At 45.1% G+C, this 18,565-nt stretch overlaps 1 protein-coding gene across 1 annotated transcript in view; it reads right to left on the bottom strand.

The window, feature by feature from the left end:
- NTPCR (nucleoside-triphosphatase, cancer-related) overlaps positions 1–18,565 on the bottom strand; it is a 38,584-nt gene that overhangs the window by 5,212 nt on the left and 14,807 nt on the right. Inside the window, exon 4 of the mRNA XM_060107834.1 lies at positions 5,079–5,288. Coding sequence (XP_059963817.1) covers positions 5,079–5,288 — 210 coding nt within the window. The remainder of the gene's footprint in view (positions 1–5,078; positions 5,289–18,565) is intronic.

The raw sequence follows: 18,565 nt of genomic DNA, 5'->3' as shown, positions 1-18,565 counted from the left end.
TTTTCAGATTCTTGGCTCCTTTTTTAATTGGTTTATTTGTTGTTTTATTATTGAGTTGTAAGAGTTCTCTATGTATTCTGGGATACACGAAGTCCCTTATCAGATATATGATTCTTAAATAGTTTTTCCCATCCTGTGGGTTGTCATTTTACTTTCTTGACAGTGTCTTTTGAAGCACCAAAATTTTAAATTTTGGTGAAGTTCACTTTATCTACTTTTCTCTCATCACGTGTGCTTTTGGTGTTGTAACAAATAAGACTCTGCCTAACCCAATTTTACAGAGATTTACTCCTATATTTTCTTCTAAGAGTTCTATAGTTTCATTCTTACATGTAGATCTATGGTCTGTTTTGAGTTAATTTTTGTGTCTGATGTGAGGTAAGGGTCTGGCTTCATTCTTTTGGATGTGGATGTCCAGTTTTCCAGCACCTTTTGCTGAAAAACAATTTTTTCTTCATTAACTTGTCCTGGCACTCTTGTTGAAAATCAGTTGATCACAGATGCAAGGGTTTATTTTTGGACTTTCAACTCTATTCTGACAATCTACGTGTCTGTCCCTGTGCCAGCACCACACTGTTTTGATTCCTGTAGCTTTGCAGTAAGTTTTGAAATCAGGAAGTATGAGTCTTCCAACATTTAATGATTGTTTGAGCTGGGTCCTTTGAATTTCCATATGAATTTTAGGATTAGCTTGTTAATTTCTACAGAAAACCCTGCCTACTGACTTTTGACCTAAAGGTTGGCAGGTGTATGCTCATTCCTGTACCTACAGGAGTCTGTGACCCAGAAACAGCATCAAATTCCTGGTGAGATGAAAATGGTTTATACCCTGCTTGGTTAAAAAAAACCCATGGCCAGGAAGAGTAAGAGGAGGTCTAAAAATTTCCAAATTGGAGGGAAGCTGGGACCTAGTTCCCATTTTTCTTGTGATCTTGCAATCCACGGGCAAAAACTAAAAGAAGAAAAACTGCTTTATGGACAAAAACAAGTTTAAGTGGCTCTGAATTCAGAACAGTAGAACAGATTTTAGTTACAGTAACATTTTTCTAAAGTAGAAAGACCAAGTACTTTCCAGGGATCTTAGATTTTAAATCATCTGAACCACCCCTACCCACGAAGGTAACACACATCAGGGCTACAGTAACGCTCAGGCTTGGGAGTCCACAGACCGAGGTCTGAATCCTGGCTGTACCCCTACTAACCGAACAATCTCGGACAAGGCCTGCCAGCTCTCACTGATGACCTGGCTGCCGTGACGTCCCTGACGCACTGATGGACCTCAGCACCTCCCCCAGGTGCCCCAGGACTGGTGGCCACCCTGGCAGCTCAATCCCTGTTCCTGAGACTCTGGGCATCTCTCCTCTCTCCTGTCCCCTCAGCGGACAACATTCTCCAGCATCTCCATGAAGGAGAGATTTCACAGGAAGTCAAGTGAAATATGCTTTGGAAATGCCACCAACATGACCAAACTCACATTTTTTTGTTAGAAGTGACTGGCAGGGAGAGACATATTTTTTCATGTTGTAAGTCAGACAAGGATGAAAGCAGTACGAGAGCTCTTGCTCGGAATCTGGACCCATGAAGGTCTTCACCTCTCGTCTCTGCAGCACTGACATTACCATTAAATGTTTTCTGACATGTGGTCTCCCATAACCTAATATTGAAATAAATTTAAAACAGTTTTCAGTGGCTACACTTGGCATTAAACTACAGAAGAAATGAGGAAAACAGTTAACCAAACTTCTGAGAGGGAAACATAACTTTCAGGAAGGGAAGCTTCAACGCCTGAACCTGCACCAGGATAGAAGTTTCTATATTACTGAATTCCACAGGTCCCCGTGGCCCTGGATTTTATTTTATTTTATTTTATTTTATTTTATATTTTGCATTACGCGGGCCTCTCACTGTTGTGGCCTCTCCCGTTGCGGAGCACAGGCTCCGGACGCGCAGGCCCAGCGGCCATGGCTCACGGGCCCAGCCGCTCCGCGGCATGTGGGATCCTCCCGGACAGGGGCACGAACCCGCGTCCCCTGCATCGGCAGGCGGACTCTCAACCACTGCGCCACCAGGGAAGCCCCGGATTTTATTTTTTTAGTCTGCTCTTTCTTGGGCAATTTCTACTGTTTCACCCTCAGGTTCACTGATTCCATCCTCTGTCATCTCCATTCTGCTGGTGGGTCTACCCACGGACTTCGGCGTTCAGTTACTGTATTTTACATTCTAAAATGCTCATTTCATTCTTCCTTACAGCTTCTGTATCTTTGTTGAAACTTTCAATTTCTTGGCCGAGAATTTCTATTTTTCATTTGTTTCCAGTGGGTTTGTAATTGCTCACTGAGGCATTTTTACGATGGCTGTTTGAAAATCTCTGCCCTATAGTTCCAACATCTATGACGTCTTACTGTTGGCATGTCGCTGTTTCTCTCACTCTGGCTGATTTTCCTGGTTCTTGGCATGACAAGTGATTTCCAATTGTGTCTCTCATGCTGTTCCTGGGGTCCTGAGGTCCCTGGCCAGTGTGCCTTCTTCCCTCTACCATTCAGGTCTTCTTATGTCTGTTTTACATACAACGTCCAAGGTTTTTATCTGACTTAGGAGGAGGGACAGGGAGCAGTGTGTCTATTCCATTTTGTCTAGGACTGGAAGTGTCCTCAGGGGTTTTTCTGAAAAGTAAGGCTCTGTTTACCTGGCCCTGTTAAGAAGAACAGTCTAGATAATGTGAATAACTTTTGAGTTATTGTGAATACTTTCCCAATATCATGACTTCAGTCCCATCTCCACATCATCTGTCAGCACAGGGAAGCTGCCCTCCGCATTTTACATAACATAATCCTGATCTGGAATGTTCCTTCGTTTCCCCACTTCCCCCTTCTAAAACCCAGCCAAGAACCACTTCCTTCCGGACAACTCTCCCTACTCCTGTTCACACAAATCTCTCTTCCCACCTCCAGATTTGGACTGTCCCTTGGTCTGTTTTTCTTGAGGGAAGGGAGTACACCTCACATGTGCTTGTACCATGGACTAAGTGTCGGATGCAAAGGATGCTCTCAAAAATGAATTCAGGTAACTTTGTTGCATATTAGAAAGGGAAAGGACCAAAGAAGCACCTAATCCAGCCTCTAAATTTGCAGATAAGGAAAATAAGATTCTTCCTTTATAAAATATGCACCGAAAGATCACATGAGCCCCAGAGGAACACAAGAAAGACAAGAATAATGGGGTCGCTTACAGAATTAATCAGAAGCTAATCACTTTACATAATGAGGAGCCAGGATTACCTTGCCTAGAGAATAACCTCCTAGCTTAAAGAAGTGAAAATGTGGTGTTGTCTTAATATACAGCACTGGTTTCTGAACGTAAGAGTCAACCGCAATCCCACTGTCGGGTTATTAGTCTGCAGAGACAGCCAGGCCTTGGACTTTAGCATCAGTGCTTCCCCAGCCCTCCAGCCTGGAAGCTGTCTGACCTGAAGACTAATTGTTTTTCATGATCTCTCATTATTCATTGTCTCTATTTCCACAGAAACTCGACAATCACAACCCAAAACTCTTAACATGGAAGCCACGTGAAATAACAGATAGAGGAGGTAACATACAACTCTGCAGACAAGGCCCATGTCCACTGAGGAAGTGACCCTGCCCGGCTCTCAGGCCACCCCTGTTCACCACCTCCCTCCCCTACTGCCAGTCCCCAGTGACCACAGTGCCCTGGTGTTGCGTTTACCTTCTTTGCATTTATCCATATCTGAAATTGCCTAAATGCTTGCTTACGTTTCTCTTATCTAGCCCCTCCATTAGAATGTCAGCTCCATGAGGACAAAGACTTGGTCTGTCTTGTTCATCACCAAGACTTAGTGCGAGGCCGAGCGCACAGGAGATGCTCAATCCATATTTACCAAGTGAGAGAATAAATGAATAAAACAACGCACAAACAGATTTCTCCAAGTCTGGCTGGTCTAATAACCCTAACGGCTGTCTACTGCCCCAAAGGTACCCTGGACACTTGGGTGACAACATGTGGATGTCCCCTGGGGCCAGCCGGCTCTGGGGACAAGTAACCAGCGGTGTGAGGCGCTCACTGGCTCTCTGCAGCTAGAGCACACGCCCGGCCCTCCCACAGAAGTGGCCCTGCCAGCCCCACTGTTTCACCTGGTGCCAGCCGGGGGGTGGCAGACAGGGACAAGCAGAGTGATGTGGGCGCACTGATGCAGACCGACCGAGGCGGCCCAGGGAGGACAGTGCCCGACAAAGAGGGGCACAGAGAGACGGTGGGAGAGAAAAGCAAGTCTGTGGGCAAAGCGCCAGCAGTGCCACCGGAGTCCCCGACACCTGGCTCAGATGCTGCCCCCTGACCTACGCACCCTCCACACGTGCTCCGCCCCAGGGCTCCTCCCACTGCAGGGGCCCCAGAGCCCCTGAGGGCTGGCGAAGACAGGTCCTGGGCCGCGCCCAGAGCCAGATTCATCCGTTCCGCGCAGGGTGTCTTACCAGCTGGGTACCTGACATGTGGCCGGTGTGATTGAGGAAAAGATTTCTCTAATTTAATTCAGTTTAATTTAAATATAAATAGTCCCATGTGGCTAATGGCCACGGCACCGCACGGTGCAGACAGCACATTTCCACCCTAGTGGAAACTTCTCTGGACGGTGCTACTCTACAGCATCTGGAGACGGTGCTTCAAACTGTAGCCACAGGTTCTCCCCACAAGCAGGAGGCGGCCAGTTTCAAAGGGAAAAACCTTTAACATGAGACGGCACTTATTCGCCGCTGTGCCCTCATCGCCCCGGGGGGGAGATGCACTCAGACCCAGAGCACTGCTGCCCGGGTGCTGATGTTGGCAAGGCCCCGGCGCCTGGTGAGGAGGGCACCGCAGGAGGGGCAGATGCCTCAGGCGGCTCCCCGTAGGCACGTCTGCTTTGGCATCCAGCAGAGGTATAACTTCGCTTCTATAACTCACCTATATTCTGCCGCGAGAGGAAAAAATACCACTAACTCAAAGCCAAAGGTGTATCTAGAGCCACGTGCTGTTTCAGGGCACCCGCTCCACGCCTGCGGGTAGAGAGGCCCGGGGGTACTCACGCTGAACACCTTAATGTCGTTTCGGGTTCTTATCTCTTCCACGAGGGCCAGCGGTTTTCCTTTGGGTACTGGGATGGTGCCAAGGACGACAGTCCCCGGGGCGGACAGCACCTGGCGAACGGCCTGGATGAACGGCTGACTGAAGAGCTCCATCTTCCCCACCTCGTCGATGACACACACGCTCTGCCCCGGGCCACCTCTGGGACCTGCCTGAGGATGAGAGAGACACTAACTGGGACACCGGGTCACATGAGGCAACGGGCCCAGGGGTCGCCCTGCCCCACCACTCACCGACTGACCGGCAGAGCAGGAAAGGCAGCCCCACTTTGGGAAGCAGGAGGCCGTCTCTCCGTCCACCCAGAGCAATCAACTGGCAGGAGAATCCAGGGGAGTTCCCTTGGAGACCATAGCACCCAGAAAACTCAGTTCCCTGAGCAGCCAGTTTCCCTGGCAATTCCACTCTTCTAGAATGGTCCTGATGATACCCAAGCTTTATATTTCTAGACACCCAGGAAATACGCAGGCTGAAAAAAAACGGAGGCAGCAGGCCTGGGAGCCCTTGCCAGTGTTTTTGATCGTGAGCTGTACGACTGCCTGTCTGCTGGGAGGAGGGGACCGCTGCGGCCATTTGCCTGTGTATTTCCCAATCTGCGCTACGAGGGGTGGTGGAAAGGAATGAAAATCAAAAGAGAAGGAGTCCTGGTTTAAAAAAAAAAAAAAAGTGAGCACGTTGTGCCCTTTAATCTCAGCTTCCCCTGCTACTGACTTTATACCAATGCACTTCCACTACGTCCTTGAAGACCCCTCTAGGAAGAGGTGGGGCAGCCAGCTTCCAAGAGTCCTGATGACTCCCAGCTCCTGGGACGTGCACCCTGCGCAGACCCCTCCCCACAGTACCAGGGTGGGTCTGTGTGATCACCAGAGAATGACAGCATGCAAAAAAGACTGCTGTTTCTGCCTTGGTCTCAATCTCCATCCATCCATCCACCCATCCATCCATCCATCCATCCACCCATCCAACCATCCATCCATCTACCCATCCATCCATCCACCCATCCATCCATCCATCCATCCATCCATCCATCCATCCATCCATCCATCCATCCACCCATCCATCCATCCATCCATCTACCCATCCATCCATCCATCCATCCATCCATCCATCCATCCATCCATCTACCCATCCATCCATCCAGCCATCCATCCATCCAGCCATCCATCCATCCATCCATCCATCCATCTACCCATCCATCCATCCATCCATCCATCCATCCATCCATCCACCTATCCTGGATCACCTGATCGCAGGGAAGATGCCTGCCATGTTGTGAGGACACGCAGGCAGCTGATGGTGAGGTCCAGGTGATAAGGAACTGAGGCCTCATGTCAACAGCCAGGGAGGATCTGAGGCCTCCCAGCAACCATGACCGTGAACTTGGAAGCCTCAGGGCACTGCAGCCTCCTGAGAAACCCTGAGCCTGAACCATTCAGCAAAGCCGTTCCTGGATTCCTGATCCAGGGGAACTGTGAGATCATAAGTGTTCGTTGTTTTAAACTGCTAGATCTTGGGGTAATTTGTTACACAGCAACAGGGAACTAATACACATGTCCTCTCTAGAAAGCCTTCCCAGAGAAAGCTGATAGGACTTTGAGTAGTTTTTCCACAGCAGGGACACAATAGAACATACAATAAGCACTTCAGTGAATGCTGAGTGACAAATACATTTCTATATCTTTATATAAATGATTATTTTGAAAACGGTATGTAAAGCTGATTTACAAAGTACTTTTCACTGTAAGTTCTCAGATTCCTTAAATACTGACATCAATACATTCTCAGAATGAATGGCTAAGTTAAGCTAGATTTTGCTCCAGTTCTAAATACCAAAGCTCTTACACAGTGTGGCCATGGGTGGCGTGCATGTGGTGACCAGTGACAGATGGGGCTGAGGGCAGATCCTGGAGCCTCATATGGTGCACAGAGGAGTGGGATGCTGTCCAAAGGCTGAGACTCAAAGTCAGGATCACACATTGTGATTGAAAAGCTGCTCAGTGTGTGGACTCAGGAAGACAGGGGAGACTTCTTTCAGAACAGACATGGGATTGGAGGGAAGCCTTAGAGCAGTGGTTTTCAAACTTTTCTGTAAGTGGTACTCTTTTAATTCTCCTGCTTACTATCAAATACACATAACGTATTTTTCCACTCCTTTTATTGGCAGAAAGACCAGGAAGGGGCCCACTGTAGTCATGCGAGAGAGGTCTAAACAAGCACTCAAACTTCTGTGTTGCTAATGCACTTCACGTTCACCTCTGAGTGTACCTGCATGCGTCTGTATACACATAGCTACCCCGTCTCCCCACTAGAAGCAGAGATGATGCTGTATTCATCTTCTTCCTTCCCATGGAGTTGAACAGCGCAAAGCTGGGCTGAAGCAGCTGATGTGGCCCTGCACTGGCAGGGTGGCTAAGCGAGGGAGAGTGAGGGGTCAGTTGCTATTTCAACATTTTCTTCAAAAAATGAATGCCAGGGCTTCCCTGGTGGTGCAGTGGTTAAGAATCCACCTGCTGATGCAGGGGACACGGGTTCGAGCCCTGGTCTGGGAAGATCCCACATGCCGCGGAGCAACTAAGCCCGTGCGCCACAACTACTGAGCCTGCGCTCTAGAGCCCGCGAGCCACAACTACTGAGCCCGTGCACCACAACTACTGAGCCTGCGTGCCTAGAGCCCACACTCTGCAACAAGAGAAGCCACCGCGATGAGAAGCCTGCGCACCGCAACGAAGAGCAGCCCCCACTCGCTGCAACTAGAGAAAGCCCACGCGCAGCAACAAAGACCCAACACAGCCAAAAGAAAAGAACGCCAAACTGGGGAGAAAGAAAACAGATATCGGTCACCCTTGTGTCAGCATAAAAACAGACACTCCCACAATAGCGAGCCATCGCAACTGACCTGCCTCTGAGTGTCTGGGGCATTTTGCTGCCCCCAGAGACTATGAATACCTGTGGACGCTGTCTTTCCGGAGGCTACAATCTAAACAGCAAACAGAACTCCACTCCAGCACATCAGAACGACAGTTTTAAAAGCGGTTAGTTCCGAGAGAAACAATATCAAAGCATGCATGAGCACCCATGGCTCTGTGTTCAGTGGGTGCGCGTACGCGGGCAGTCAGGTACACGTGAGCAGGTCCACGATAAAGCACACGGCTCCACAGCCACCCACCTGCCTTTCTCTACAACGTTCACCAATGAGAGCTCACCTACATCATTTAAACTTCCGGACACACACGGGGACATTATTTTCTACCAACTGGAAATGCTCATTTTAAAACCTTAGCTTATATAAAATCCCCATTCTGTCCAGAATTAGGGACTTTCTTTAACCAGAAACTATAGGAATCTCAAAAAGACTGGGATTTTTAATGAAAAATTGAGTTATTCGCACTCAGTTGAGACAGATATCAGAGGCTAAGCCACTCAGACACCTGTAAACAGTCAGCCTGTTTTTCTGAATAACACATGAACATATATGAACGAGCTTAATAAAAGAACTACGATTATGTTCAGAACTGTTTCCTTTCTATATGGAAAGAAATTGTTTCAATTTTAAAAGGAAACAACAACAAAAAAAACCCAGTGACCATTCACCCCGTTTCCATTATTCTAAATGCTCTTCTGAGTTGATGAAGACACAGGGATACAGCACTAGGGCCCAGGTTTGAAAACCATCAGTAGCCTGGCTCCGGCTTCCTCATTTCCGGCTGTGGGTTCCAGCTGTGGGTATGGAGTAAGGAGCCCGTGGAGGACTCTGGGTGGCTCTGGGCCACGTGGCTAAAAGCACTGAGCACACCCTATGGGGAGCAGCCGTTCTCCGGGCATCCCCTCCCCGCAGAAGACAACTCAGGCGGCGTCACTGCGGTCCTCTGTGCCAATCCCCATGCTCTGCTCTTGTTCTTGCATTTCAGCTCGTTACACATTTTCACTGTCACAAAGAGTGGGAAAACCTTCTCTGTGCAAAGCATATTTCAGTCCCTATGTTGGTTCTGAGGGAGAAGATATTTTCTTGGGATAGAGTCCTAAAGTTGATCAGCCAGGAGTGAGAGAAATTATGAATAATTTTATAGCTTTGGTTAGACTCAGCTAGCTTGCTTTCCAGAAAGAGTAAATCAATTTAGAGCAACAATGAAATACCTCTGTATCAGCTTTGCTGGAGAGCTGAAAAACAGTGTGATTCTTTTGGTCCTTTGTTTAATCCTTATGTGTACTTTTAAGGATACAAAGAAAATGTAAACATAAAATAAGCAATTTCCTTCAACCAAAATACTGAATGAAAAAAAAGCTAATTAAAGTTGCCTTTGCCTTATTCTGAATCATTTAAATAATACATATTTCCAGTGGTATTAAGGTTGCCATTTGTTTTTTTTTTTAAGCATCAGACACAGACTGGCTTCTGAGCTCGCCTTCCTGGGACAGCAAGTCTCAAAAGTGATGGGAGGGCTTCCCTGGTGGCGCAGTGGTTGAGAGTCCGCCTGCCGATGCAGGGGATACAGGTTCGTGCCCCGGTCCGGGAAGATCCCACATGCCGCGGAGCAGCTGGGCCCGTGAGCCATGGCCACTGAGCCTGCGCGTCCGGAGCCTGTGCTCCACAACGGGAGAGGCCAGAACAGTGAGAGGCCTGCGTACCGCAAAAAAAAAAAAAAAAAAGTGATGGGAGGGAACCAGGAGGCCGTCGGCCAGAAGGTAGTCAACAGAACTGGAGCCCTGCCCCCTGAATAGCCACAAGTTCTGGGGAAGCTGGAAAGGCAAATGGTGCAAACAGCAGCCAAGGCCGAGCAAGTTCCTCGACCCTCTTAAGTTATTAGCTATAAGGCAGGGCTCCAATTAGACTTTTATGTGTGTTTATTCCAAGCTTTAAAGTTTCAGGATCCCTCGGCAGTCTGGTGGCATGTCGACTGCATGTCGCCAGGGAGTAAAACCCCAGGCTGGTGGCCAGGACGAGACGTTTAGACGGCTCTGTGCGCCCCGCAGCACTAAGCACAGGTCGGGCAGAGCTGCTCCCACCCACATGCCAGAGGCTGGCGCTGAGGCTCTTCCTGGATGTCCCCATGGGCCTCCCCCGGCTCCACACCAGCACCTGACCACAGAGTGCCTTGGCATCTTCCAAGCTACAAGAAGGACCCTGAGGCTGAAACAGCATCTGCTGGCTGACTGTCAGCCCAGGGGGATTAAGAACCCAGTCTCCCTCGTGATCCCAGCGCCGTGGGACCAGACTAGATGTTTGGGCTCGTGGGTCCCATGACGGGCCCTGGTTCCCAGTGAACACAAATCAGACTGTTGATGTGACGTCCTCCCAAGGTACTGCGCCCATCACCTCCCTCAACTTCTCAAGAAAAGTAACCATAACTATCCCTACGCTCTGCACCTCCTAGCAGCCAGGACTAACACACTTTACAGGCATGATCGCCTTCAGTCCTAATAACTTCACGTAGCAGACATCGACATCTCTGCTCTACAACTAAGGAAGGGAAGCCAGGGGGTAAGTGACTCATCCAGTCCCCGAGCTCCCAAGGGACAGGGCTGCGAGGCTGACCCAATATCACCCAACTTCATGGCCTCTGCCACCCGCCATAGGCAATTCCATCTGCATAGTTTCCACATGAAATAAGGAAAGAACTGAGTCTCAGAAAGTCATCTAACCATGAAGAAACCACTTTTCTCGCCAATGAGAGAAGGAAGAGTGCCTTAGTTTCTAGGGCCCTACAGAGGTATAGCCACAAAAACGCTAATTTTTTTGGATTAATTATATTACTTTCAATTACTCAAAAAAACCTACATATTTGGGGTCCCAGAGCAATAATATCACCAACCTCATTTTATCACGTACAGAGAATGGCCTACTTTAGTTGGCAGACGTGCCCTGCAGGTGAAGGGGCCTCCACCCTCTGCCAGGAGCTCATCTCTTTGCACACAGTAGAGAAGACAGGAGCAGGTATCCCAATATGCACAGGCTTACCTCGGCGAGACGCAGAGTTCGCTTCCAGGCACCCAGAATAAAGCCAGTATCACACTAAGGTGAGTCACATGAATTTTTTAGTTTCTTGGTGCATCTAAAAAGTGTGCAATCGCATTATGTCTAAAAGAACGATGTACGTACCTTAATTAAAAAATACTTTGTTACTAAAAACTGCTAACCATCATCTGAGCTTTTGGCAAGTTGTAATCTTTTTGCCGGTGGATGGTCTTGCCTCAGGGTTGATGGCTGCTGACTGATCCTGACGGTGGTTGCTGAAGGGTGGGGTGGCCATCACAATGTCTTAAAATAAGACAACAATGAAGTCTGTCGCATTGATTGGCTCCTACTTTCATGATGATTTCTCTGCAGCAGGCAATGCTGTTTGACAGCATTCTACCCACAGACCTTCTTTCAAAATTGGAGTCAATCCTCTCAAACCCTGCTACTGCTTTATCGACTAAGTTTATGGAATACCCTAAATCTTTGTTGTCATGTCAACAATCTTCATAGCACCTTCACCAGGAGGAGATTCCATCTCAAGAAACCTCTTTTTTTGCTCATCCATAAGAAGCAACTCCTCATCCATTAAAGTTTTATCCTGAGATGGCAGCAATTCAGTCCCATCTTCAGGCTCCACTTCTAGTTCTCTTGCTGTTTCCACCACATCTATGGTTACTTCCTCCACTGAGGTCTTTTTTTTTTCAATAGTATGGCTTTTATTAAAACGCTGCACAGAATATCCTTATACACACATTTGACTCTCTCATTAGGATAAACCCCCAAAAGTGGAATCACTGGATCATCCACTGAAATGTTGAACCCCTCAAAGTCATCCATGAGGATTGGAAGCAACTTCTTTCAAATTCCTGTTAATGTTGATATTTTGACCTCTTCCCATGAATCATGAACATTCTTAATAGCATCTAGAATGGTGAATCCTTTCCAGGAGATTTTCAGTTGACTTTGCCCAGATCCATCAGAAGAATCACTATCTCTGGCAGCTACAGCCTTACAAAATATATTCCTTAAATAATAAGACCTAAAAGTTGAAGTTGCTCTTTGATCCATGGGCTGTAGAATGGATGTTTTCTGAGCAGGCATGAAAAAAACAAGAATCTCCGGCTTCTCCATCAGAGCTCTTGGGTGACCAGGTGCATTGTCAATTCTGAAAGGAATCTTTTTTTCTGAGCAGTAGGTCTCAGCAGTGGGCTTCATATATTCAGTAAAGTATGTTGTCAACAGATGTGCTGTCACCCAGGCTTTGTTATTCCATGTACAGAGCACAGGAAGAGTAGATTTAGCATAATTCTTAAGGGCTCTAGGATTTTCAGAATGGTAAATAAACACTAGCTTCAACTTCAAGTCACCAGCTGCACTGGCCCCTACCAAGAGAGTCAGCCTGTCCTTTGAAGCTTTGAAGCCAGGCACTGACTTCTCCTCTCCAGCTATGAAAGTCCTAGATGGCATCTTCTTCCAATAGAAGGCTGTTTCTTCTACACTGAAAATCTGTTGTTTGCCGTAGCCACCTTCATGAATTAGCTAGACCTTCTGGAGAACTTGCTATAGCTTGTGCATCAGCACCTGGGGCTTTACCCTGTACTTTCATGTTATGGAGACAGCTTCTTTCCTCAAACCTCATGAACCAACCTCTGCTGGCTTCAAGCTCTTCTTCTTCGGTTTCCTCACCTCTCTCAACACTCACAGAACTGAAGAGAGTTAGGGCTTTGCTCTGGATTATGCTCTGGCTTAAGGGAATGTTGTCGCTGTTTTGATCCTCTCTCCAAACACTAAAACTTTCTTCCTATCAGCAGTAAGGTTGCTTTGCTTTCTTATCATTTGTGTGTTCACTTTTAATTTCCTTCGAGAACTTTTCCTTTGCATTCACAGCTTGGCTAACTGGCACAGGAGGCCTAGCTTTCTGCCTGTCTCGACTTTCAATGTGCCTTCCTCGCTGAGCTTAATCATTTCCAGCTTTTGAAAAGTGAAAAGACGTGCAACTCTTCCTTTCACTTGAACGCTTAGAGGCCGCAAACCTTCAATTTGTAAAAAAACGCAGTATCTGCAAAGCACAAGACAACGAGGTATGCCTGTACTACCTTCTAAATCCTCCTTATCAGCTGACGGTGTTTACAATAACTGTTTTTTTAAAATTTCAATTGCTTAGTAAAAATTTTAATCACTACTTAAGCTTTCGATAAAAGTTTGGTATTTTTGATGCCTGATAACCTTCTATTAGAAATTGTCTGAAAGAGATAAAGTTGATAATTTTTGCTACAGTGAAATGGTGATGACTTTTTTTCTAACTAATGAGGTAAATGGATACAAAGAGAGGAGTACAGCTTAGATCAAGGGAAAAATCAATCTTTATGGGTCTGTTTTGTTCAGTTTTTGAATGTACAGTGATTTTATGTTTGTTTCACCTTGCTATAGAAAGTATTTCAAAAGGGGGTAGCTAAATTTGCTTTCCAGTTGAAGTCTCAAGAGAAAGTTATTATCTTAAGATAACCTAATAAAGTGTATAAAAAATTAGAAAAATTAACTGGGAGAAATTTTGATGAGGAGGATGTGCATGGTCATAAAACAGCTCCCTACTCACAGCTATTAGTTCAAAGGAAGAAAAGAATAAACATACAGGGGAGAAATTGGTCAATTCCTTGATCGGGTAATCAAATTAACATCACCAACCATCACACGCCTCCAGATGAGAGGCCAAGAAGGATGCATCACCACACACTATAGAATTCCAGCTGAACCTCATCACAAGGAACCATCAGAAAACCCCAAAAGAGGAACATCCTATTAAAATAGAACTGTACTGTTCAAAAATGTCAGTGTCACAAAGGACAAAAAAAATGACTGTGGAAATGTTCCACATTAGAGGAGGCTATCAAGATATGACAACTAAACGTAATACCTGGCTCTAGATTGAAGGAAAAGAAATGTTACGAACAACACTGTTAAGTCAATTGATAAAAGCAGCATATGAGGGGTAGGTTAGATCAGAGGATTTTCTCAGTAAACTGACTGAGGTTGACAACTGTGCCAATTATGTAACAGCATATCCTTACGCTTTGGAAAAAATACTGCACGTTTAGGACTTAGGTACTGTGATGATTACAACATACTCTCAAATGCTCCTCCCCCAATTTATATGTTTATACAAACATACAGACACACACACACACAAGAAGAGAGAGGGAATAAATAGGGCAAATGTTAAAAATAGGTGACTCTGGATACCAAGTCCACAGGGGGTCTTGTACTATCCTTATCTTTACAAGGTTCTCTAAGAGTAAAATTATATCCAAATAAAGTTTTTAAAAGTTAAGACTCAATACAAAAAAAAGAAAACATTCACATGCATACTTTCTCAGTATCAGATTCAAGAAAAGCACCAACTCCTGGCATGAGAGCTTCCTTCTGACGGCACACAGGGCTTCAGACCGATGTGCACAGGATGGGGGCCAGGAGGAAGGGCAGAGCGGGTGGTCAGAGGGAGAAAGAAAGGCCAGTCGCACACATCCTTCTCCAGGCACACTTCCGGAGCACGTGACTTCCCCATGCTTCTTGGGAGGGGCTGCAGGAAGAGTCACGGGAAGGAAAGGAAACCCAGGGCAGCAGCCAGCTTGGCATCTAACTGCACAGAACTGCACCATGGCCAGCAGTGGGAAGTGATGAGCGGCCCAGCTGCCTGGTGGAACCTGGGAGATCACCGGGAGGGCGGCCACGACAAAGGCTGCACGGTGAACTAAGGAGCCAACCTTATACGATGCTTGCAGTTCTTCTTCCTATTTTGATTCACTGCAGGAATGCTTTTACTGAAAAATTATAACTTTTCATATCTGCACCAGATAGCTTCTAATTCCCCTTGCTGATCTTGTAATATGTATGTGTGATCATGAGGTACAGAAACAGAAAGTGGGGCAGAACCAAGAAACAAATGCCAGGCTTGCTAACAGTGAAGGAAATTCTAAAGCAGTGCTTGGGCTCTTGTCAGCCTTTCAAGAACGGCTCCTGACTCAATTTTTCTAAATTCTTTCTAAAGCTCAGTGGCCTGAAATACTAAGTGGCCTTTCCAGGTCAAGGGATTAAATAAAAGAACCTTTCCCTGGACAGTTGATCTCGCACCTTCAAATGAAGTTTCAAAGATATGAAGCAGATTCTTCTTTCAGAATCAAAAGCAGATCCTGCTCTCAAAAAGAATATGCACTGAAAGCCATTATTTTGAACAAAACAGAAAAACGCAACAAAGCGTGTGGATTTTCATTGGGTATTCTGGTTCTAGCTCATTATCCCTTCCATGGATCTTTATAAAAAATGACACTGTTCACCCTAAAAAATAAGGCTTTGAGTAGATGTCTCTTATTCTTCACAACCTTATAACCTGCTGTTATTGTTTTGTGTGAGTAGGAGATACACTGGGAACCAACAAAATGTTAAACCCTATATTGCATCAAATTCTAATAAAGCATTCAAGGTGGCTGTCAAAAAGACCATTATGCAAAAGGCCAGCGTTATCCTAACAGCCTTGATCATTAGAAAACTGAAAAAGCAATCTTAATTACAGCAGCATCAGAAAATACAAAAGATCTACAAATAACCTTACAAAAAATTTTTTAAAAAGAAACGGAAAGAGAGAGAGACTCTGTTTTTGGCTGTAGAGAATGAAGATTGTCTGGAAGATCAGGATGTTCTTTATATCATAATAACTACATTTTTGTATAATTCCAGTCACTTCATACAAGACTTTTTGTAACAGGTTACAGTTCATACCAGTACTGCTGCTTATAAGCTGTTTGTCGTTGGGCAAATTACTTTCTATTCTATGCCTCAGTTTCCTCATCTGTAAAACAGGAAAACAGTGACAGTGTTGTCCTGAGGATTAAATGAGTTAGTGTCTGGAGCATAATTTGAACTCAGTAACTGTTTACCACCACCATTACTATTACCACCAACATTGCCACAATTTGGAAGAATAAGCAAACAAGAACGGATAAGACCCTGTTTTCAAGAAGAATAATACAAGTAATTACCAGAGTACTGATGCAAGCATCAAACAGATCAGCGAAAGAGAACAGACAACCCTAAAAATTATACACACACATGTATGTTTTAATATAATAAATGCAGCATAATAAACTAATGAGAAATGAGTTATTAACAGACGGTTTTGGAAAACCAGCTAAGTATTTGGAAGAAAATCAATTGAGAGTCTCACTGAATATTACATTCCAGATAAATCCAGATGGATTAAAAAAAAGTCAAAAAAAAAGCACACAGAAGAAGAAACATATAGGTAAAAAATTTTGTATTAACTTGGAAGAGAAACAGACTTTCTCAATATTAAAAAAGAAAAAAAAAAAAAAAAGGAAATCACCGAAGTGACAAACTGAGAAAAAGAGAATCAATAAAAATTTAAAAAGTTATTTACCTTATAAAAGATCTCTTTAAGCTAAAAGAAAAAAATGCAGAAATGAACAAACAACTTAGATTCTTAAAAATACCCAATAAAACAACTGAAAAACTTTTAACCTCATTAGTACTTTAAAAAGGTAAACCAAAGCAAAGCAACGTGTTTTAGTATCAAAAGTCAGTATAGTGCTCAGTGTTGGTAGAAGTGCAGCAAGAGAAACACACCTGCACATGGCAGGGGGTGCAAAGTGACACAACTGTCACACACACAGCAACACCTTGGAAATTCACACCCCTCTACCCAGTATTCCACCTGTAGGTCCCCCACAGGGAGACAATCACGTCTCGATAAAGGATGATCCACAAAGAGGGCTTCCTTTAAAGTTACCTGCAACAGTGATAAATAAACTCAATGTCTGACACTGAGGGAGTAACAGTTAAATCAGAGATGGAAATCCATACCACCATATATTATGCAATCATTAAAGTATCACAGTTTTTTTGTTTTTTGTTTTTCCACACCGCACCGCTTGTGGGATCTTAGTTCCCTGACCAGGGATTGAATCCATGCCCCCTGCAGTGGAATCACGGAGTCCTAACCACTGGACCACCAGGGAATTCCCAAAGTATCACAGTTTTGAAGATTATCATGTTGTGAGACCATTCCCATGTCACTCAATCATATTAAATGACAAAGCCCAAACCTATAAAACTATATTTGGCATTTTCCCCAATTTTGGATGACTATAATAAAGAAACGAGGTATAGAAAAAGGTCAGAAACAAAATATGCTAGAAGTGGTTAACTCAGTGATAAGACTGAGTTATCCATATTTTCTTATTTTATACTTTTTTTTTTTTTTTTTTTTTTTTTTTTTTTGCGGTACGCGGGCCTCTTACTGTTGTGGCCTCTCCCGTTGCGGAGCACAGGCTCCGGACACACAGGCTCAGCAGCCATGGCTCACGGGCCCAGCTGCTCCACGGCATGTGGGATTTTCCTGGGCCGGGGCACGAACCCGTGTCCCCTGCATCGGCAGGCAGACTCTCAACCACCGCGCCACCAGGGAAGCCCCCTTATTTTATACTTTTTACACATTTTCTACCTTAAGTATGTAGAACTTTAATACTCAAGAAAACAGTAAATGTTGTCAAATGAGGGAAGATGTAGCCATGGAATGAAAAGAAAAATCAACAATAGTAAAGTCTACAAGGGCTTTCTAAAAGCCTTACTGAGTCTAGAATGTTTACCATCTACTCTGTGTCGATTTCCCATGTGCGCACGGTGGTGGGCTGGCCTCCACTCCTGCCTGGGGAAAAGCAGCAAGAACCCCACAGCAGGCTGGCCTCTGCCTGGCCTCAGGCTGCTGCTTTTTGGCTCCCAGACACATTCTTACTCCCCAACCCACAGGCATGGCCCTGCTGGCCCAATCAAAGAATAATTTTTCTTATGTTTTTCACAGTATCTAAAAAAAAAACTCAAAATATTTTTCAACCATAGTGAAATTTCTCACACATAGGAAGCACTTAATAGATATTCCTTAACTTATTATCAGAGTTTGTGTTTTCCTATACCTTGGGCAGTAGAAGCTAACCCACTGTCTGTTTAAAGGCTCTCACCTGCCTGGAGGCATAACCCTCCCAAACCTCAGACTATACTACAAAGCTACAGTCATCAAAACAGCGTAGTATTGGCACAAAACCAGAATACGGATCAATGGAATAGAATAGAGCACAGAAATAAATCTACACACTTACCCAATTCCCTGGCAGTCAAGTGGTTAGGACTCCTTGCTTTCCCTGACAGGGGCTGGGGTTCAATCCCTGATCCGGGAACTAAGATCCCATAAGCCACCACCAAAAAAAAAAAAAAAAAAAACCCACACACTTATGGTTAATTAATCTTCAACAAGGAGGCAAGAATATATCAATAAAATGGGAAAAAGTCTCTTCAGCAAGTGGTGCTGGGAAAGCTGGACAGCTGCATGTAAATCAATGAAGCTAGAATGCACCTTCACACCATGCACAAAAATAGACTCAAAATGGCTTAAAGACTTAAATATAAAAC

Source organism: Mesoplodon densirostris, chromosome 1 (assembly GCF_025265405.1).
Source record: "Mesoplodon densirostris isolate mMesDen1 chromosome 1, mMesDen1 primary haplotype, whole genome shotgun sequence".
NCBI lineage: Eukaryota > Metazoa > Chordata > Mammalia > Artiodactyla > Ziphiidae > Mesoplodon > Mesoplodon densirostris.
Note: the sequence above shows the minus strand (reverse complement) of the source record. Positions and strands in the feature narration are given on the sequence as shown.